Source organism: Gorilla gorilla, chromosome 12, assembly GCF_029281585.2.
Source record: "Gorilla gorilla gorilla isolate KB3781 chromosome 12, NHGRI_mGorGor1-v2.1_pri, whole genome shotgun sequence".
In the NCBI taxonomy this organism is placed as follows: domain Eukaryota; kingdom Metazoa; phylum Chordata; class Mammalia; order Primates; family Hominidae; genus Gorilla; species Gorilla gorilla.
The window spans coordinates 46,682,761-46,706,509 of record NC_073236.2 but is presented as its reverse complement, the minus strand read 5'-3'; the positions used below and the strand labels follow the sequence as shown (position 1 = coordinate 46,706,509).

General features: G+C 38.1%; 1 protein-coding gene across 50 annotated transcripts in view; it reads right to left on the bottom strand.

The window, feature by feature from the left end:
* Nucleotides 1-23,749, bottom strand: part of LOC101137060 (coiled-coil domain-containing protein 138) — a 90,229-nt gene that overhangs the window by 60,667 nt on the left and 5,813 nt on the right. For 29 of the 50 annotated variants that reach the window (XR_010129892.1, XR_010129891.1, XR_008677036.2 and 26 more), the window contains 6 exons: nucleotides 21,563-21,744; nucleotides 17,710-17,868; nucleotides 13,671-13,790; nucleotides 6,006-6,083; nucleotides 5,787-5,894; nucleotides 2,620-2,784 (listed from right to left, as the gene is read on the bottom strand). Coding sequence is in view for 18 of the 50 variants with exons in the window: in XM_055378334.1 (XP_055234309.1) it covers nucleotides 2,620-2,784; nucleotides 5,787-5,894; nucleotides 6,006-6,083; nucleotides 13,671-13,790; nucleotides 17,710-17,868; nucleotides 21,563-21,744 (812 nt within the window). In the remaining 32 variants the exon portion in view is untranslated. The remainder of the gene's footprint in view (nucleotides 1-2,619; nucleotides 2,785-5,786; nucleotides 5,895-6,005; nucleotides 6,084-13,670; nucleotides 13,791-17,709; nucleotides 17,869-21,562; nucleotides 21,745-23,749) is intronic. The other 21 variants (XR_008677041.2, XR_010129901.1, XR_010129897.1 and 18 more) reach the window with 3 other exon arrangements.

Here is a 23,749-nt window from a genome sequence, read left to right as displayed (position 1 = left end):
TGGTTAATAGAGTCCGATAACAAAAAAAAAGATTTTAAGATAAGGTTACATTATTTAAAATTACCAATTTTACATCTTCCTAAAGAGATGTGAATACCTGCTTGCGATGGCCACAAGTATTTAGTTAGTTAATCTGGTACTACTTACTCTTCTATTATTATATTTAAAAGCTTATTTATACACCTTAAAATTGTTCTACATTTATTATTATATAGTAATTAAGTTGAAAACAATATTTTAACTGAAAGGATCTAGGCTTAATAGAAACTAAATCCTGAACATGTCAACAGACAACTTTTTATTTACAGATGTTAAAATGAATCCTGAGAAATACATGTGCTAAATATTATTCTCTTGTGTTATTAGACTAATATAAAAACACAGTATTACATGATCCCGATTCCATTATTTTTCTTCAGACAGGGTCTCACTCTGTTGCCCAGGCTGGAGTACAGTGGTACAATCACGGCTCACTGCAGCCTCGACCTCCCCAGGTTCAGGTGATCCTACCACCTCAGCCTCCCAGGGAACTGGGGTTATAGGCGCGTGCCACCAGGCCTGGCTAACTTTTGTATTTTTTGTAGAGATGGGGTGTCGCCATGTTGCCGAAGCTGATCTCAAACCCCTAGGCTCAAGCAATCCTCCCACTTCAACCTCCCGAAGTGCAAGGATTACAGGTATGAGCCACCGTGCCCAGCCCTCATCTAGTTCTAACAAATAAAATTTCTCTGCAGAACTTTAATACGGCAGGCCTTCCTAATTGGCAGTTACTTCTAAAATAAGGCTACATTTAGGGAAATAATTGATGTAGGTACTAAGAGACAAAATTCTAAACAAAGGTGTATTTGTGTCCTATTGCTGCCACAACAAATACCACAAACTTAACATTTAAACAACACAAATTCATTATTTTACCCTTCTGTAGGTTCAGAAGTCTAAAATGGGTCTCAGCCAGCCAAAATCAATGTATATACAGAGCTGTGTTCCTTTCTGGAGGTTAAGGGAGGATCCATTTCCTTGCTTATTCAAGTTGCATGTGGAATCCAGTTTGCTGCAGTTAGAGCACTGAGATTTGTATGTCCTTTGTGACTGTCAGCTGAGGGCAATTCCCAGCTTCCAGAAGATATCTGATGGCTGGGCACGGTGGCTCATGCCTGTAATCCCAGCACTTTGGGAGGCCGAGGCAGGCGGATCACGAGGTTGAGAGATCAAGACTATCCTGGCCAACACGGTGCAACCCCATCTCTACTAAAAATACAAAAATTAGCTAGGCGTAGTGGCACACACCTGTAGTCTCAGCTACTTGGGAGACTGAGGCAGGAGAATCACTGGAACCTGGGAGGTGGAGGCTGCAGTGAGCCAAGATGGCACCACTGCTCTCCAGCCTGGCAACAGAGCAAAACTCCACCTCAAAAAAAAAAAAAGAAAAAAGATTATCTGAATTCCATGTCTCATGGCCCTGTTTCTCCATCTTCAAAAGCCAGCAAGAGGGGGTTGAGTCTCTGACCTACTCTTCTGAATCCTTCTGGTTTAAAAAGTTTGTGTGATTACCAGGACCACCCACATAATCCTGGATAATCTCCCTATTTTAAGGTCAGCTGATTAACAACTTTAATTCCCTTTTGCCATGTGCTATGGTTTGAACGTTTATTTCCTCCAAAAGTCATGTTGAAACTTAATTCCCAATATGACAGTATTGATAAGTGGGGCCTTTAAGAAGTGACTGGGTCTGGGCACAGTGGCCCACATCTGTAATGACAACACTTTGGGAGGCCAAGGCAGGAGGAATGCTTGAAGCTAAGAGTTCAAGATCATCCTGTGCAATGAAGCCAGGTCTGATCTCTACAAAATTTTTTTTTTTTAATTAGCTGGCAAGGTGGTGTATACCTGTAGACCCTACTCAAAGGGATGAGGCAGGAAGACTACTTGAGGCTAGGAGTTTGGAGGCTGCAGTAAGCAATGACTGGGCCACTGCACTCCAGCCTAGGTGACACAAGGAGACCCCATCTCTAACACAAAAGCTTTTTAAAAAAGAGGTGACTGGGTTATGAGGGATGCCCTCACGAAAGGATTAATTCATCCAAGGGTTCATGGATTAATGGATTATCATGGGAACTGGACTGGTGGCTTTATAAAAGGGAGACAGACCTCAGCTAGCACACTCAGCCCCCTAGCCATGTGATACCCTGCATCGCCTCTGGACTCTGCAGGAGACCAGGAAGAAGGGCCTCATCAGAGGCAGCCCCTCAAATTTGTTTTTTGTTTTTTTCTTTTGAAACAGAGTCTTGCTCTGTTGCCCAGGCTGGAGTGCAGTGCTGCAATCTTGGCTCACTGCAACCTCCACCTCCCAGATTCAAGCGTTTCTCCTGCCTCAGCCTCCCAAGTAGCTGAGATTACAGGCACGTGCCAAAATGCCCACCTATTTTTTGTATTTTTAGTAGAGACGGGGTTGCACCACGTTGCCCAGGCTGGTCTTAAACTCCTGACCTCAGGTGATCTGCCCAGTTCGAACTCCCAAAGTGATGGGATTATAGACGTGAGCCACTGTGCCTGGCCCTGGCTTTTCCTTTTTTAATCTTCATATATTCTGAATCACATATTTCAAATTAAAAAACAAACCTTTACACACTTCTCCTGAATATCATTTCTCTGGGAAGCAAATTTGAGTTGTGGTTTTTTACCATCCATTCCAGATTCTTCATGTTTCACTTTGCTAAGATGATGATCCGAAATCCAGTCCATGAAGACAGTTAAAAGTTCATAAACTTGCCCATTAAGTGGTACCTATATGTCAAAAATTAAATCATTTATTTCAGTTCACAACTTCATAAAACTTCAAAGACAAACCTTAAATTTGTTAAATAATAAGAATAATTTGACTAAAGTAATTCACTAAAATGTGTTAAGGACAGAGCTTCTCCAAACAAACAAAAGAATTCCAACTCAAACCTCCCCAACCTGCCTGGTGCAGTGGCTCAAGCCTGTAATCCCACCACTTTGGGAGGCTGAGGTGGGTGGATCACCTGAAGTTCCCTAGGAGTTCGAGACCAGCCTGCCCAACATGGCAAAACCTGTCTTTACTAAAAATACAAAAATTAGCTGGGCATGGTGGTGCATGCCTGTAATCCCAGCTACTCAGAAGGCTGAGGGAGGAGAATCACCTGAACCCAGGAGGTGGAGGCTGCAGTGAGCCGAGATCGCACCACTGCACACCAAACTGGGCAAAAGAGCAAGACTCCATCTGAAAAAAAAAAAAAAAACAAACACCAAAAACCTCTCCAACTAATATTAAAAACATGTTAAATGACAACTGAGAGAAGGCAAGAAAAGTCATAATCAGGAAGTTGAAATAACTGTACCTTATTACTAAAACTTTTCATAAAAATTCTTTATCCAAGTTTGATAAGATGGAAAAAAAGTAAAATTAGCCCTAACTCAAGAGCACGAATCACCACAATTAAAACACCCTAAAAAAAATTAAAGGTTTCCAGAGCTAAAGAATTTCCACTATGAAACTTATCTTTCTCTTCTCACAAAAATTGTTACTTTGTCTTTCCAGTATATCATTCAATACACATATGAACATTTTTTCCTAGAAATCTTGTCCTCTGACAGCCTACCAAAATGAAAAGTAAAATAACAAAGTAATTTATAAATTTAATTAGACTAAGTATTATTACAAAACACATTTCTAATTTAATTCAATTTTTTTTTAATAAGATACCACTACACATATCCACCTTAAAGCAGGGAACTATGTTAAATTTATTTTTTTAAAAATCTGCAGGCCAGGTGTGGTGGCTCATGCCTATAATCCCAGCACTTTGGGAGGCAGAGGCAGGTGGATCACCAGAGGTCAGGAGATTGAAACCAGCCTAGCCAACATGGTGAAACGCTGTCTCTACTAAAAATATAAAAATTAGCCAGGCGTGGTGGTGGGCGCCTGTAATCCCATCTCTTCGGGAGGCTTGAACCCAGAAGGCAAAGGTTGCACCACTGCACTCCAGCCTGGGTGACAGAGTGAGACCCCATCTCAAAAAAAAAAATTAAAAATATTAATAAATTAAAAAATAAAAAAACAAAAAAATTCAAAGACAGAGAAATATAAAAGCAAATTAATAAAAAGGCAACATTAAGCCGATGGCAATCCACAAAATCAGAATGACTAAAGACAAAATGATAAATAGTAGCATTACCACATTATTCTGAAGAGCAATTTTTCACTTTCTCAATTTTTTTCAAATAGAAACTAACTCCCTTTAGATGAAAACTTCGATTATCTTCAGTCCCTGAATATAAAATCTGTACCTTTTCAATTTACTCCAATTTTCTCAATTTATAAAGAACTAGAAAATTTATCAAAATATCAAAATGATCAAAGCCCATAATAAGATACTACTACACACCCACTGGAAGGGTCAAAATGAACAAAAGTGAAAACACCAAATGTTGACAAGGTTGTGGAGCAACCAAAACTTTGATACACTGTTAATGGGAGTGTATCATTACACTCCCATTTGTACACAAAACAGTACAACCAATTTGGAAAACTGTCAGTTTCTTAAAAACATACATCTACCTTTATCTACCTTATGACCCAGAAATTGTAGTCCTGGTATATATCCAAAAGAAATGAAAACATACATCCATAAAAACTGTACACCAATATTTGTAGCAGCTTTATTTATTGCAGACAAAAACTAGAAAAAGCCCAGGTGTCTATCAACAGAAGAATGAAGGAACAAACTCTGATACAGTCATACAATGAAATACTATTGAGCAATAGTAAGGAACAAACTACTGATATACTCATAATTATGCTGAGAAAAGCCTTACACAAACAAGTACACACAATACAATTCCACTGACCAAATGTCTCAAACAGGCAAAACTAATTTCTGCAAAACTTCTGGCAGAAAAGAATGACCAGGAAAGGGTATTAGAGAACTTTCTAGGATAGTGGAAAGTTCTATATTCTAGGATAGTGGAAGTATTCTGTATTTGGTTACAGACAACATGAAATATTTATCAAAATTAATCAAACTTTACACTAAAGGATTTCTGCATTATGTTACCATATGTAATTTATATCTCAAATTTTAAAAATTCTTAGGGAAAAAAAGATATATGGAAATCCATTCAGGGATGGGTTGTAGTCTTGACTGAAATATAATAGCAAATGCTTGTGGAGTGTCAAAACATACTAAGCAATAAAGCCATTAATGATGTGTCAATGATACGTACCTGAAACACTGCTGAAATATAATAGTTTTGTTTTTGCAAATGAAAGTATATTTTAAATATTCTTGAGATATTTCCCTATTAAAAAATTATTATGGTGAATCCCTTCCATAGCAAACATTCCAAAAAGAATGTTTGCTAAATCAAAGAGAAAAGATTAAAGCACAAGAGAAATCTTCCTGGCTTTCCATTGGAAAAATTTTCTTTCTTTTTTTTTTTTTTTTGAGACGGAGTCTCACTCTGTCGCCCAGGCTGGAGTGCAGTGGTGCAATCTCGGCTCACTGCAACCTCCGCCTCCCAGGTTCCAGCAATTCTCCTGCCTCAGCCTCTCGAGTAGCTGGGACTACAGGCGTGTGCCACCATGCCTGGCTAATTTTCTGTATTTTTAGTAGAAACGGGGTTTCACCATGTTGGCCAGGATGGTCTCGATCTCCTGACATCGTGATCCGCCCATCTCAGCCTCCCAAAGTGCTGGGATTACAGGTGTGAGCCACCGTACCCAGCCGAGAAATTTTCAATCATATCAAATCATAATTCAAACTTACCTTGTAAATTTTTGAAACTGGTGCTTTTTCTTGTTTTAAACTTTTCATTTCATGAACAGCATGGGAACTTCCTTTCAATCTCTGTATTGTCATAAACTCGTACTTCCTCTGCAACAGTATATATGCATGAATTAAAGAACAATTGTATCAAAATGAGTAAACTCAAAGGCAATCATCTAAAAACATACTTCTGTCTGTAGAGAAGAACAGGCAACTTACCTGTAAATTATCTAAACGAGCTTGAACTCTTTTAGCCTGAATGTCTATCTTCCTATTTTCTTCACTTGCTTCATTTAACTAAAGGGTAGAAAAAGTTAGATATTTCAATAGACACCTTCAACTGGTTTCATACTAAGGGTTTCCCAATCTACTATCTAATCTGGTTGATATTACTAACCAATGTAACAAAACAGAGACAGCATTCATGATTAACTTAGATCACAACTGAAGTTGTCGTTTTTCCCTAAAATATTAATGGTTTGTAAGATCATTTACTTCACTTTATGAAAAATGTACAAGACTCCAGATGTCTTAAAAGCATATACATATATTTTAGTGAAAATGTTTTTATTAATAAGTACACTGTTATTTGAACTATAACACATATAAAGAAAAGTATAAAATCCTAAGTATGCAGTACAATGAGCTATAACTGGGATTGCATTACTGGGACTATGTTTATATGTGTCTGTGTATATACTGATATGTATATATATATGGAAGAACTGACTTCCTATATATGGATAGGAAGAATATTGAGTCTTCCTATCCATGAACATATCTTCAATTTATTTAGGTTTTATTTTCTTTTAATAATGTTTTGTAGTTTTCAAGTAGAGATGTCTTGCACATCTCTCTTTAGATTTATTCCTGGGTATCCAATTATTTTTTTATTATATTACTTATGGTATCTTACAATAAAATTTGTGATATATATACACCATGAATAGAATACTATGTGGCCATAGCAAAGAATGAAATCATGTCTTCTGCAGCAACATGGATGGAGCTGGAGGTCATTAATCCTAAGTGAAATAACTTAGAAACAGAAAATTAAATAGTGTATGTTCTCATTTATAAGTCAAAGATAAACAATGGGTACACACATATGGACATAAAGATGGAAATAACAGATACTAGGGACTCCAAAAGGGAAGGGGGGAGAGGGGTAGGGGTTGAAAATTAACCTACGGGGTACAGTGTTCACTATTTGAGTGAAGAGTACATTTTAGAAGCCCAGACCTCACTGTTACACAATATATCCATGTAACAAAGCTGCACATGTACCCTCTGAATCTAAAATAATTTTCTTAAAAAATGAAAAGTGGCTTTTTGAAAAAATAAAAAAACCAACAAACCATGAGCTAGACTAAGAAAAAAGAAGAGGCTGAGTGCAGTAGCTCACACCTGTAATCCCAGCACTTTGGGAGGGTGAGGCAGGAGGATCACTTGAGCCCAGTTCAAGACCAGCCTCAGCAACACAATAAGACCTCACCTCTACAACAAAATTAAAAAATTAACTAGAGGTGGTGGTGCATGCCTGCAGTCCCAGCTACTAAGGAGGCTGAAGCAGAAGCGTGGTTTAAACCCTGGAGGTTAAGGCTACATGTAGTAAGCCGTGGTCATGCCACTGCACTTCAGCCTGGGAGACAGAAGGAGACAGTCAAAAAAAAAGAGAAAGAAAGAAAAGGGAGAGAAGTAGCAAGGGAAGGAAGGGAAGGAAACAGAAAAGAAAGGCAGGGTTGGGGGGTAGGGAAGGCAGAGGGAGGGGAAGAAGGGAAGAAGGAAAGAAAAAAGAAAAAAAAAAGAAAAGAAAAAAGGAGAAAAGACCCAAATAGATAAAATCGGAAAAATCGGAAACAAAAAGGGAGACATTACAAGCGGTACCACAGAAATACAAGGATCACTAGAGACTACAGAGATCATTATGAAACAACTATATGCCAACAAACCAGAAAACCTAGAGGAAATGGATAAACTCCTAGGCACATATAACGTAAGACTGAACCAAGAAGAAACAGAAAACTAGAACAGACCAATCATAAGTAACAAGATTGAATTGTAGTAAAAAGTTTCCCAACAAAGAAAAGCCCGAACTAAATGGCTTCACTGCTGAACTGTACTTTTAAATTCACTAAATGGCTTCACTGCTGAATTAAAACTTTTAAAGAACAAATACCAATTCTCAAACTATCCCAAAAAACTGAAGGGTAGAGAATTCTTCCAAACTCATTGTACAAAGCCAGCACTACCATGATACCAAAACTAAACCAAGACACAACAAGAAAACTCCAGGCCAATATTCCTGATGAACATAGATGCAAAAATCCTCAACAAAATATTAGCAAACCAAATTCAACAACACACCAAAAAGATAATATACCATAACCAAGTGAGATCTATCCCAGGGACACAGGAAGGCTCAAATATGCAAATAAAAAAATGTGATAATCACGTTTTAACAGAATGAAGAGTATAACAGAATGAAATATAAAAACCTTACGATCATTTCAATAGACACAGAAAAAGTATTTGATAAAATTCAACAACATCTCTTCACAGTAAAAACTCTCAAAAAATTAGGTACAGAAGGAATGTACTTCAACACATTAAAAGCTATATAGAACAAACACACAATTAACATCATACTGAACAGGGAAAAGCTGAAAATTTTTCCTCTAAGAACTAGAACAAGACAAGGATGCTCATTCTCACCACTCTTGTTGAACATGGTACTAGAAGTACTAGCCAGAGTAATTAAGCAAGAAAAAGAAATAAAAGACATCCAAATTGGAAATAACAGGCTGGGTGTGGTGACTCATGCCTGTAATCTCAGCAATATGGGAGGCCGAGGCAGGCAGATCACCTGAAGCCAGGAGTTCAAGACCAGCCTGGCCAATACAGCAAAACCCCGTCCCTACTAAAAGTACAAAAATTGGCCAGATGTAGTGGCACATGCCTGTAATCCCAGCTACTCGGGAGCCTGAGGCAGGAGAATTGTGTGAACCCAGGAGGTGGAGGTTGCAGTGAGCAGATATCGTGCCGCTGCACTCCAGCCTGGGCGACAGAGTGAGACTCCATCACAAACAAACAAACAAACAAACAAAAATTGGAAATGAGTCAAATTGTCCTTCTTTGGATGACATGATCTTCAATGCAAAGAAACCGAAAGACTCCACCAAAAATTTCTCAGAACTGATAAATCTGGTAAAGTTGAAGGACACAAAATCAACATACAAAAATCAGTAGCATTTCCAAACACTAACAACAAACTAACTGAAAAAGAAAGAAAGAAATCTATCCTGTTTACAATGGCTACAAAAATAAAATAAAATAGCTGGGAATAAATTTAACCAAGGAAGTGAAAGATTTCCACGATGAAAACTATAAAACACTGATTAATGAAACTGAAGATCACACACACACACACACACACACACACACACACACACACAAGACATTTCATGTTCATGGACTGGAACAATTAATACTGTCAAAATAACCAAAGTCATCTACAGATTCAACATAATGTTTACTAAAATACCAACAACATCCTTCACAGAAATAGAAAAAAATTCTAAACTGTGTATGAAATCATGAAAGACCCCAAATAAGCAAAAGCGATCCTGTGCGAAAACAACAAAACTGGAGGCATTACACTACCTAAACTCAAAATATACTACAAAACTATAGTAACCAGAACAGCATAGTATTGGCATAAAAACAGACACGTAGACTAATGGAACAGCATAGAGAACTCAGAAATAAATCCACACATTTACAGCCAACTGATTTTCTACAAAGATGCCAACAACATTAATAAGGGAGATGACAGTCTCCTCAACAAATCATGCGGGAAATGGATATCCATATGCCTAAGAATAAAACTAGACCCCCATCTCCCATCACAGACAAAAATCAACCCAAAATGGATTAAAGACTTTGAAATATAAGACCCAAAACTATGAAACTACTAGAGGAAAAAATGGGAAATAGTTCAGGACAATCGCCTGGGCAAAGATACTATGGATAAGACCTCAAAAGCACAAGCAACAAAAGCAAAAACAGACAAATGAGATTGGAAACAATAAAAAGAATAATGACACAACCTGCAGAATAGGAGAAAATATATGCAAACTATTCATCCAACTAGGGTGAAAATCCAGACAATACAAGGAACTCAACAGCAAAAAAATAATAATCCAAATAAAAAATGGGTAAATAATCTGACTAGACATTTCTCAAACAAAGGCATACAAACAGCCAACAGGTATATGAAAAAATGCTCAATATCACTAATCATCAGGTTAATGCAAATTGAAACCATGATCAGGTATCAATCTCATCCCAGTTAGGCTATGAAAAAGACAAAAAGTAATAAACGTTGGTGAGGATGTGGAGAAGGGAAACTCTTTTACATTGTTGGTGGGGATATAAATTAGCACAGCCATTATGAAAAACACAAGTATTCAGGTTCCCAAAAAAACGAAAACCACTTCTGGGTATATATTCACAGGAGAGAAAATCAGTATATTGAAGAGAGATCTGCACTCCCATGTTTACTGCAGCAGTATTTGCAATAGCCAAAGTATGGAAAGTAGTCAACCTATGTGTCCATCAATAGATAAATTTATAAAGAAAATGTGGTTATACATTTTCTTTATAACCACATTTTCTTTATACATACACAATGAAATACTGTTCAGCTATGAAAAAGAACAAAATCTCATCATTTGCAGCAACATGGATGAACCTGAAAGACCTTACCACACACTTATGTTAAGTGAAATAAGCCAAGTACAGAATGATAAATACCACATGTTCTTACTCATGTGGAAGCTAAAAAACAAGTTGATCTCACGGAAGTACAGAATATAATATTGGTTACTAGAGGTTGGGATGGCTGTGGAAAGGAAGGAATGTGGAGAAGTTGGTTAACAAACACAAAATTAGAACTGGATAGGAGGGGCTGGGTACAGTGGCTCAGGCCTGTAATCCGAGCACTTCGGGAGGCTGAGGCAGGTGGATCACTTGGTTTGAGACCACCCTGGCCAACATGGTGAAACCCCATCTCTACTAAAAATACAAAAATTAGCCAGGTGTGGTGGTGGGCGCCTGTAATCCCAGATACTCGGGAGGCTGAGGCAGGAGAATTGCTTGAGTCCAGAAGGCAGAGGTTGCAGTGAGCCGAGATCATGCCACTGCACTCCTGCCTGGGCATCAGAATGAGACTCATCTCAAAAAAACAAAACAAAACAAAAAGAAGAACCAGATAGGAGGAATAAGTTCTAGCTTTATAGCACTACAGGGTAACTACAATCAACAATTTATGGTATATTTTCACATAGATAAAGAGAGGATTTTGAATATTTCCAATACAAAGAGATGATAAATGTTTGAGCTGATGGATTAGCTAATTACTGTGATCATTACACATTACTGTATCAAATATCACTGTACCCCATAATTATGCATAATTATGTCAATTAAAAATAATTGTAAAACCCCATTCAATGGAGTTCTTAAATTCAATTGATGTATTTTTTAGTTTTCAAATTTCAATTTAATTCCTTTCCATAGACTTATTATATAGGCAAAAATGGACCTATGCTAGGAATTCTTTAATGAAATTGTCAATCTATTTTTCTACTTTCTTGAACATATTAATCATTATTTTAAAGTCATTGCCTGTTAAATTCCAATATCTGGATCACTCGCAAGTATGCTTATATTCTCTGGGGTTTTTTTCTTCATTCTCAGTTATGCAATTCTGTCTTTTGACATGCTTATTAATTTTGTATAGAATGAAAGACATATTTTCCTCTGCTAGGCATTTAAACTGAGGAGTAAGCACCTTAATCTGATCAGGAACTGCACTTAATCAAGGCCAGGTTTCAGTTTAGGAAAGTTCTGTCTCCCTCTAATTCACCCAGTCCCAAGGCACAATGCTGCTCCTTTCAACTGAGATCCTGGGGTGTTCACTGGGGCTATCTCCCTATGATGAGGCTTGAACATTAATCCTTGCCTCCTCAGCTTGGCTAGACTTAATGAGAAATGCTTTTAAATTATTAGAAAATGTATATCCAGTGTTAGCATAAATTACTATGTAAGTCAGTCACAGAAATAACATATCTTTTTCTTCAGCAATTTCAAAGTACATGTTATTCATCTAGCCAGGAGCTGGCTAAATATGCCCATTGCTTGTTTTTTATGAATACAGTCGTTTTGGAACACAGCCACGCTCGTTACTTATTGCCTACGGCTGTTTTCGCATTACGATGGCAGAGCTGGGTCACTGAAAGAGAGACCACATGGCCTACAAAGCCCAAAGTACTTACTATCTAGTCCTTAACAGAAAAAGTGTGCTGACCTCTGATCTAATCTTAACACAGAAACCATAAAAAAGCATTCTGCCAAATTTTTTCAGTTTGTACACATTAGCTCATAAATCCAATTATCAATAGGTCCAAATATTTAATAATCCACATATCCACCCCAATTACCACACACTCATGCAACTACATGCAAAATTATTAAGGATTACAGAAACCTAAGAGATAGGTATGGGCAACAGTTTATCTATGCTAGGAATTTTTAAAATCCTCACAAGAGAGTGGTAGAATGAGACTGTAATGAGAAAGAGCAATCTCTCCATGGATAAAGTGGGATTCCAAACAGACAACAGGCTGTCAAATTCATAGTCTAATAGTAACAGCCATAAATGAAATGAGGAAGCTAAAGAATTAGATCAGGTGAGAAACAGGGTACCTATGTATCACTGCCAAGGAGGAGGATCACAACAAGTAGAGATTAAAGGGAAACAAAAGCAGAAACAGAAAAGGACAGCTGGCAAAGGAACTCTAGGAGAGTCTGAGGCTTAAGTTACATAATCCATACAGATTCCCAGCCCAATGCTTTCATTTTCAAAGTGACGGGGTTTACTCCAATTTCTGCTCCAACATCTACTCCCCACACAATCTAATATATACATAATCATTCTCTTGTCTCTCTTTAACATACTCCTTTACTTTCACATCTTTCTGCCAAAAACTGGCAGATGGAAGGAAAAAAAAAGACATAACTCACAAAACTATTTATGTTATGCAACTCTGGTATTATATATTAATCTAAATTACAATTTTTTTTTTTTTTGAGACAGTCTCGCTCTGTCGCCCAGGCTGGAGTGCAGTGGCACAATCTCGGCTCACTGCAAGCTCCGCCTCCTGGGTTCACGACATTCTCCTGCCTCAGCCTCCCGAGTAGCTGGGACTACAGGCGCCCGCCATCACGCCCAGCTATTTTTTTTTTGTATTTTTGGTAGAGACGGGGTTTCACTGTGTTAGCCAGGATGGTCTCGAACTCCTGACCTCGTGATCCGCCCACCTCAGCCTCCCAAAGTGCTGGGATTACAGGCGTGAGCCACCGTGCCCGGCCTGCAATACTTATATAAATAAGTATACTGCAATGTGATACCAGTTTATAACCATGAGAACATGAGCAATGTGAAGGTCTGAGTCTAGCATGATGCCTAGGATATAACAGATACTCAAAAATAAATGAATGTTAAATAAGTAGTGATAAATAATAAGTATTAAAGCCAGAGATCAGTACCTAAAAATGTAATCAGTTCTCAGGTTATCAGGTTTTTTTCTTTTGCTTGTCTTTTTTTCTTTTGTCAGTTGGTTGCCAGAACAAATAAAGAGAAGAGACCAAAGAGCTAAAGAATATTTTATTTACATTTGGAAGTATTTTAAAATAAAGCTAACAAATGTAATCCAAATTTTCTCTAGCTGAAACGTGTTCTAAGGCTGACTTTAATTTGTTATATATAAAATATACTTCTTAGAATGTCTTATGTTCAGTATATATTAAAACAGGTCTTACCTGTTTTTTTAAGGTATCATTCAATTCTTTCAATGCATCAAAAGAGGACCTCAGTCTCTTGGTTTCTTTATTCTTTTCCTTAATAACTTCGGTTAAGTGTTCAACTTCTGCATCATGCTGCTAGGAGGAGAAAAAAAAAAACTCTCATCTAAAACTTGTAAGGACTATATATCACTAATACTATGGAACGTGAATTAATTACAAGTAAGAACTCCTTCAATCACAAAAACTTTAATCAGTGTATTTAAGCACAAGTGACTAGTGTGGCAAGTAATTTATAAAAACCATGCAATCTACCAAGATAACAACAAAACATCAAAGGCATTTACAACATACTTATTAAAACATATTAGCATTTACAAAGTAGCAATGAGTCTATTTTCTGCTTCTGCTCAGAAAAATCCACTCACACAAACTCATGGAAATATTTTCTTTGACATCATGGAATAATAAAACAGTAAAGAATTTCTGATACTCTTCAAGAGATAAGCTATTTATGGCTTTATAAAGTGTATAATTTACATTACCTTTGAGAAATGAAAGAAATCTTCCATAAAACCAACTAATTTCTTGTCCTCATAAAGCAGCTAAAATTTTTGATGCCTGCTTTTCATCTCAAAATATGTTAGATACATAAGAAAATTTCTTAGCCCCAAACTATTTGACTCTTCTTAATCAGTTTTATAAATAATTCAAATCAACTTCCCCTCTAATTACATTTAAATGGGATAGCATGTTTTAGATTTTAAATGTGAATACTTAATAGTTTCACCTTTCACTTTCAACTTACTTATAAAGTTTTAAAACAAGTTTCTACAGGAAATCAAAAAATTGAATTAAATCCCTTCTTCCAAGTAGTGATATAAATACGCTGAAAATAAGGCAATTATCCTTATACTTAATAAAAATAGATACACAAATCTAAAGAGAATCAAGAATAAGACTAAAATGGAGAGATAAGAGAATCTAAGCATTCTTTAGCCCTGTGAAAAAAATCCAATATTCTAAGAAGTTAATCTTTGTATGACTTTATTACTATATTGATTCCTTAAATAACTTACGATATAGTCACAAATACAGTTATTTTTAAAACTAATATTTTCATTGTCCAACTTTTTCCATATCTAAAAGATACTAAAAACATATGCCTTCCATTTCTAGCACAGCAGGATAAGCTCAATACACTCTTCTCCCACTGATTATAGCTAAAAGCCCTAAATAAACCATAAAACAACTAACTGACAACTGTGAAAAGAAAAAAGGGGAGGACATTGTGATGGGAGAGAAAACTTGTAGAAGCAACCCTCAAGGGTAAAGTTTCCTGCATTTTTGTTTTTCCTCTTCTCTCAACATTTTGCCTCAGGGTGGGTCCCAGACATGGAGAAGTAGAACAAAAACTTCCACTAGCTGGGCACAGTGGTGCACATCTCTAGTCCCAGGCACTCCAGAGGCTGAGGGAGGAAGATGACTTGAGGGTGCAGTGAGCTATGATGACGTCTGTGCACAGCCACTGTGCTCCAGCCTGGGCAACACAGCAAGACTCTGTCTCTAAAACAATTAAAAAAAAATTTTTTTTTTTAATTTCCACTAAAGCTCTAAAAAATGTCCACTAAAGAATGAGAGAAAACCAGTCTTCCTGGCAAGAAAATCAGGAAGAGGGGCCTCTATGAGCCAGAGTGTGGGGAGAATCCCGCAGAAGAGAGACTCAAAAAGAGGATCCTCTCACTCTTGGTGTTTACGAACCTGTACAAATTGGGCTCAACTTTGAGCCGCTCAGGCAGGCACAGGACAGACCAAAAGCAGTAGAGCAAACGCTTGGAGAATGGAGCTCAGTTTAAAACTATTACCTAAGTCTTGGCTAACACTTCAATGCCTCTTTACCTGCACAAAAAACACCCAGAGCAGCATAGCAAAAGCTTTGAGAAATGCATTGGGATTTTAAACTGTTACCCAAGTCTCAGACCAACCTTTAAGAGGCACAGGCACAAGACAACTCCACAGCAACATTGCAAAGGCTTTGAAAGCTAAACTGAGATGAGAACCACTGCCCAGAGGAGGTGAGAAAAAACTGAGGCCTGGCCAGGCACGCCTGTGATCCCAGCACTTTGGGAGGGCGAGGCAGGTGGATTGCTTGAGGTCAGGAATTCAAGACCAGCCTGACCAACATGGTGAAACCCCGTCCCTACTAAAAATACAAAAATTAGCCGGGCATGGTGGTGGGTGCCTGTATTCCCAGCTACTCAGGAGGTTAAGGCAGGAGAATCGCTTGAACCCAGGAAGTGGAGGTTGTAGTGAGCCGAGATCGTGCCACTGTACTCCAGCCTGGATGACAGAGCGAGACTATCTCAAAACAAAACAACAACAACAAAAAAAGTGAGGCCTAAATCTAATTGCTGAATGCTTTAAAATCAATAATATTCTCCAGAGGGTAACAACAGAACCCAAAATCTATACATTAACCACAAGGTCTTGAATATACCCTAAAAATCACTGAACATACAAAGAAGCAAACAATGTGACTAAGCCTCAAGAAAAAAGATAATCAACAGATCCCTATCTTGAGATGATACAGGTGATATATAGTTTTTAAACTATGCTCCATGAGGTAAAAGTAAATATATATAGATGTAAATATAAAGACAGAAATGCTTATGAGAAAAACAAAAAAAAAATTTTTAAACAACTTGAAATTTTAGAGTTTTTAAATATCAAAAATAAAAATTTCACTAGATGGGCTCAACAGCAACATGGAGATTAAAAAAGAAATAATGAACTTTAAGATGGATCAAGAAACTATCTGAAGAACACTGAAGAAAATAATGGGAAAAAAAGGAACGGAGCCTCAGAAATCTGTGGGGAAATAGCACAAGGAGTCACTGGAGATCCAAGAGAAGACAAGAAAGAAAGTGGAAAAAATATTTGATGAAATATTGGCTGAAGATTCCCCAAATTTGGCAAAAGACAGAAATTTCCAAATTGAAGAAGCTCAGTTAACCACAAACAGAACAAACTGAAAGAAAAGCATGTCAAGAAACACTGTAAATAAACTGCTACTGAAAACCAAAGATAAAGAAAAATCATAAAATGATGCTATTAACATGACATTCTGGAAAAGGCAGATGTACTGGGACAGAAAATAGGTCAGTGGTTGCCAAGGGCTGAGGCTGGAGGAAAGGGATAGCTACAAGAGAGCGTAAGGGAACTGCTGGCGGGCTGAACTACTCTTGATCTTGTTGATGGTTGTGATTACAAAACTGAATGCATTTTTCAAAACTCATAGAAATGTACAACAATGAATTTTACTCCAAGTAAGTTATATGTACAGTAATATATGTCTTGATATGAAGCAAGGTATATTATACCACCTATACAATATCCTTGCCAAAAATATTTTGTCTACATATTATCATTACGAAGCCATCAGGCAAATCCACAATGTGACATATAAGAATGCTGGCCTGAATTCTTCAAAGATGGTGAGGTTGAGTGCTCTAGATTCAAAGAAACCAAAAAGATATAACAATCAAATATAACGCATGAATCTTGTCTAGTTGCTTGATCAAACAAACAACCCCCCCACCCCACAAACAATAAAAGACATACTGAAGACCAATTGAGAAAGTAAACATGGACTATAAATAAGTTATTTAGTTAGCATTAATTTCCTGATATGCTAATGGTCTGGAGAATGTCTTTATTCTTAGGAGATACATACTGAGGTATTTAGGGACAGAATCATGATTTTTACAAACTGCTTTCAAATGGATCAGAAAAAATGTGTGTGTGTGTGTGTGTGTGTGTGTGTGTGTGTGTAGGTGTGGAGAGGAGGAGGAAGGGAAGGAGAAATAAGCAAATGTGCCAAAATGTGCTTTCAAATGGATCAGAAAAAGTGTGTGTGTGTGTGTGTGTGTGTGTGTAGGCGTGGAGAGGAGGAGGAAGGGAAGGAGAAATAAGCAAATGTGCCAAAATGTTAGTAACTAGTGAATCTAAGAAGAAAAGAAGAAATATACCACTCTAAAATCAAAGGCTATATAGTTACCTCTTTTATAATTTGAAATCTTTTAAGAACCTCTTCTTCAACACCTTTAATTTTACTCAAGGCATTTTCATGTCTGAAAAGCAGTTGTTCTCTTTCAAGTAAAAAACGTTCTCGCTTTTGAAGTTCTTCAGCAAATTTCTGTTGTGCTGCAGTTTCACACTATATCAAAATGCCAGACTTTAATGCTCTTGAAAAGTCACAAATTCTGCAAATTATATTCCTATTGGCTGACACTGTGGTTTAACCAAGTGGTTTTCAGGAATACAGGGGTACCTAAGGACAATCTGGATTACAGTAGCTAGACTAGTATAGCAAGTAAACTTGCACAGAAATTATATCTTGATTTTAAATGATATGACACTATAGTAAGAGTCCACTGTGATGATGCAAGAGAATTTAGGGTCCAAAATGGATCAGCACTATGCAGATTTAGTTCCCGATCCAGCTTAAATTCCATGCTCTGCTTCCACATCATAGTCCACTATTTTACCTATACCCTCCACTCCCTCATCCTGTTGTCTATCACCTTGGGCTGAAAGAACGAGGTCTAGATTAGCACACTGACCATCTTCCCTGGTCCCATGCTACTCAGCTAAGTACCACTGGAGAAAAAAAAAAAAAAATCACACACCGTGAAAAGTGGCCCCATTGCGAATTCATGGTCTCAATCCTGTACTAGATTCTCAATGCAGTCCAAAAATCTTTTTATATGTTCACAGCCAGCTCTCTCTCCCTCATTCTCCAAAGTGTCTATTTTGAGCCTTCTCCATTCTACTAATTTGGAATACATCATGTCCTATATTCCACTCTTTGTGAATAGCCTGGTCTCTAACTTCACAGGGAAAAAACAGAAGACAGCAGAAGAAAACATCAATCTCTTTCTCATAAAATACATATATATATGCTTCTCCTTCCCTCATTAAAAAGGCAGGCTCAGGATCATATTGCCTTAAGCCATCCTGTGAAGACTGCTCTGCTGATTATCCCTCTATTATTTTGAATCTCTCCCACCCCATCTGAACTAAAATCTCTCTTGGCCCCACCCACTCACCTCCTCCCCTTTACAACCATCTACATTTGCTGAGGTCTCTCATTTCAGAATCACTCCTCAACTCACTTAAGACTGGCTTCAGCCCATATTCCTCTATTGAAATGACTTACCTATTACTAAATCTAAAGGTCACTTTTCAGTCCTTATTTTATTGATTCTCTCAATAGCATTTTATACTGCTGTCTCTTTCCTCCAACTTAAAATGCTCTCCTTCATTGGTTTCCATGACACCATTCTCCTAGTTTTCCACCAACTCTCTCTGGCCATGGCTTCTCAGGCTCCTTTATAGGCTCTGCTTCCTCTACTGTCACTTAATTACTAATATTCCTTATGATTTGGGCTGGAGCAATTTTCCTTCTTATTCCTTATACTCTTTCTGCTTAATTATATCCACTCAATGGCTAAAATTACCAAGTATATGCTAATTGTTCCCAACCTACAACTGCTCAGATCTTTCTCACAGGCTCCACAGTCAAGTCCAAACAGCCTACTTAACATCCCCACCAAGGTGATGGGGATATCTATTACCTCAAACATTTACTCTTTCTTTGTGTTGAGAACATTACAATTCTTCTCTAGCCACTTTAAAATATACAATAAATTATCATTAACTATAATTTCCCTATTGTACTAGTAAATACTGAAACTTACTCCTATCTAACTGTATTTTTGTAACCATTAACTAACCTCTCTTCACCCCTGCTACCCTTCCCCTCCCAGCCTCTGGTAACCACCATTCCATCTCTATTTCTATGAGACCCACTTCCTTAGTTCCCACCCCACACGAGTGAGAACATGCAATGTCTGTCCTTCTGTGCCTGGCTTATTTCTCTTAATATAATGACCTCCAATTCTATCTATGCTGCTGTCAATAAGATTTCATTCTTTTTATGGCTGAATAATATTCCATTGTGTATAGATACCACATTTTCTTTATCTGCCAATGGACACTTAGACTGACTCCATATTTCAGTTATTATGAACAGAGCTGCAATGAACATGGGAGTGCAGGTATCTCTTCGATACACTGTTTTCTTTTTTCGGGGATATACGCAGGAGTGGGATTGCTGGATCATACGGTAGTTCTACTTATAGTTTAAGGAACCTCCAAAGTCTTTTCCACAGTGGCTGTACTTACAAAGTAAATTTTAAAGTCAGATTAAACTATAGACTGATTTGGCCGGGCGCGGTGGCTCACGCCTGTAATCCCAGCACTTTGGGAGGCAGAGGTGGGCGGATCACGAGGTCAGGAGATCGAGACCATCCTGGCTAACACAGTGAAACCCCATCTCTACTAAAAATACAAAAAAAAAATTAGCCGGGCGTGGTGGCAGGTGCCTGTAGTCCCAGCTACTCGGGAGGCTGAGGCGGGAGAATGGCATGAACCCAGGAGGCAGAGCTTGCAGTGAGCCGAGATTGCGCCACTGCACTCCAGCCTGGGCACAGAGTGAGACTCCGTCTCAAAAAAATAAATAAATAAATAAAAATAAACTACCGACTGATTAAACCAGTTAATCCATTGTACTTCATTTTTTTCTTATTTAACATCTTTGTTTGCTACAAATGATAGATATATCCTTGCAATCTTGCCTATTCTTTTTTATCCTATAAAGTGTTATCAAAGGAATCTTCCTAAAACCTGACTTTTTACTCTGACATTCCTTTGCTTAAAAACTTGTAAAATACCCAGCCTGAGTTTTCATTATTTTCTTTCTTCCAGACAGGCTGATAAATGCACAATTGGACAATCACTGCTTTTCAGAACACCTCTCATTTCCAATTCCTTACACCTGGAATGCCCTTTCCACTATTATCTTTCTCAGTCAAAGACCAGATTAAGTCTCTCCCTAAACTTTTCCTGGTGATTTTAGGCTAAAATAATCTTTTTCTAAAATGCTATGGTAATTACAATCTGAATTATTTTGACAAAACGAAATACTGGTTTCAAAGAAATGCTTAACTATTTCATGTGTTTCCAATGGGAAGAATTTCAAACAGATACTGCGCATTACATACACTTCTGCTTCCTTCTCTACTTCTCGTGGATGCTTAATATATAAATTATACTCTTTAGGCTGGGCACTGTGGCTCACGCCTGTAATCCCAGCACTTTGGGAGGCCAAGTGGGAGCAGATCACCTGAGGTCAGAAGTTCAAGACCAGCCTAGCCAACATGGTGAAACCCCATCTCTACTAAAAATACAAAAAATTGGCTGGGCGGGGTGGGGTGCACCTGTAATCCCAGCTACTCAGGAGGCTGAGGCAGGAGAATCACTGGAACCCAGGAGGCGGAGGCCGCAGTGAGCCAAGATCACACCACAGCACTCCAGCCTGGGTGATACAGCAAGATTCCATCGCAAAAAAAAAAAAAAAAAATACACTTTAGAAACAAAAAACCCGAAAGGCAGATAATAAGCAAATGTTGAGTTCAATTTTGATGAGAGTTGACAAGAAGACTTTTTATATATAAGTACTTAAAACAATAAAGCTAGAGCATCTACATCAAAAAGCATACTTTATCAGATTTTATTACTTAAGTAAGGATGGGATGGAAATCAAATAAAATACAAGACAGTCTGAAACACACACCTACAAATAAAAACGCCACTGTCTCTATTTTCTCTCAGCCACTGTATTTTTCCCTTCATTAGTCCCTATAATTTGAGTTTGTCCCCTTCCGTCCTTGTCTTGACAAACTTATCTAAAGTAATTAAAATGAAATATATTATATTCAAATTTCATAAATGCTTGGTTCTTAGAACATAAATATTTCTGAATTCTCGATTCAGTACTTAGTTCTTACCTGCAATTTCAGATGTATCTGAAATAATTCGTCATGTATCTGACTGATCTGATGTGGAAGTAAACTCCGCTTGTCTGATGCTTTAGATTTTGGACAGCTGACAGGTTTCAAAGGAGAGTCACCTGCATCACTACAACACTCAGTCCGAGGTCTCGATGAGGTCGTATTAGTTGGCAAGGCAACTGCAAAGAAAATAACATTTGCATTATAAACTTTATTAACTTATTGTTTCAAATATTCTCACAGTAACCTTTAGGAAGAGATGCTTTAAGTACAAAATATAACATTAAAAAGTTTCAAGAGAGACAAAGAAAAATATAGCAAATATGGTAAAGTGGTAACATCGAAAATTTGGGTGAAGGGTATACAGCAATTGATTGCACTATCTTTGCAACTTTTCTGTAAGTCTGAAATGATTTCAAAATAAAATATTTTAAAGGATATAAAAAGACACTAATTGCCAAGAAATGGAAAGCAACCTCAGAAGCCCCTAATCATGTTCCCCTCTCTCCCCTAAACCAAATTTACCACTAATGCAAATAAGTGTCACATGCTGCTTTGCTTTGCTGTTTAATCTCCACTACTTAATTTTAAAAGTCCTTGCTTGTTTTGCCTGCTTTTATATTTTATATGTAATTATATTAACATAATTTCTATAACCTCTTCTTTTAAACAGGTTCACAAATCTTCACTGTATATCCTATTTTGCAAACACTGTATACAGCATCCTCCTATAGGTGGAAATTTGAGCTGATTTGGCTATACAGATGCTACAGTCTCGTACGTGGCTTCTGGTGTACAAGTTTAAGAGTTTCCTGAGGGTGGCAGGGCGCGGTGGCTCACGCCTATAATCCCAGCACTTTGGGAGGCCGAGGCGAGCGGATCATGAGGTCAGGAGATTGAGACCATCCTGGCTAACACAGTGAAACCCCGTCTCTACTAAAAATACAAAAAAAAAAAATTAGCTGGGCGTGATGGCGAGTGCCTGTAGTCCCAGCTACTCGGGAGGCTGAAGCAGGAGAATGGCGTGAATCCGGGAGGCGGAGCTTGCAGTGAGCCCAGATCGCGCCACTGCACTCCAGCCTGGGCGACAGAGCAAGACTCCGTCTCAAAAAAAAAAAAAAAAAATTTCCTGAGGGTATATAAGTAGTAGCAAAATTGCTAGATCATAGGGTATATGTGCAGATTCAACTTTACTAGTGATGCCAAATTGTTTTCCAAAGTGGCTGTATCAATTTACTCTCCCAACAGCAGTAGGTGAGTTCCTCTTGCTTGATATCCTTGCCAGCACTATACTGTCAGAATTTATTTTCTTTTAACAATTAGAGTATAAAATGCTCTCGCTCAGTGTTTTTTTTTTGTTGTATTGTTTTGTTTTTTGAGACGGAGTCTCACTCTGTCGCCCAGGCTGGAGTGCAGTGGCGCAACCTCGGCTCACTGTAAGCTCCGCCTCCCGAGTAGCTGGGACTACAGGGGCCAGCCACCAAGCCCGGCTAATTTTTTTGTATTTTTTTTTTAGTAGAGACAGGGTTTCACCGTGTTAGCCAGGATGGTCTGGATCTCCTGACCTCGTGATCCGCCCACCTCTGCCTCCCAAAGTGCTGGGATTACAGGCACGAGCCACCGCGCCCGGCCTTGCTTTTTTTTTTTTTTTTTTTTTTTTTGAGACAGAGTCTCTCTGTCGCCCAGACTGGAGTGCAGTGGCACAATCTCAGCTCACTGCAACCTCCGCTTCCCGGGTTCAAGTGATTCTCCTGCCTCAGCCTCCCGAGTAACTGGGACTACAGGCACGTAGCACCATGCCTGGCTAATTTTTTGTATTTTTAGTAGAGACAGGGTTTCACCGTGTTAGCCAGGATGGTCTCGATCTCCTGACCTCGTGATCCACCCGCCTCGGCCTCCCAAAGTGCTGGGATTACAGGCGTGAGCCACCGCGCCTGGCCGACGCTCAGTGGTTTTAACTTGCACTAGACTCATGGAAGCCCCAGCTTTAAAAAAGGAGGGGGTTGTGTCTTCCATTATACTCCATTTTGAACAGACAACGGAGAAGCAAAAATAAAACATAGTATGAATTTTTTAAAATGAAAAGCTTCACTTCATTCAGTTCAGCAAATGCCCTAAAAGCGAAAGGCACATTCACAGAGCTCTACTTGCCTGTCTAGGTTCCCGACTCACCAATCCCTGGCC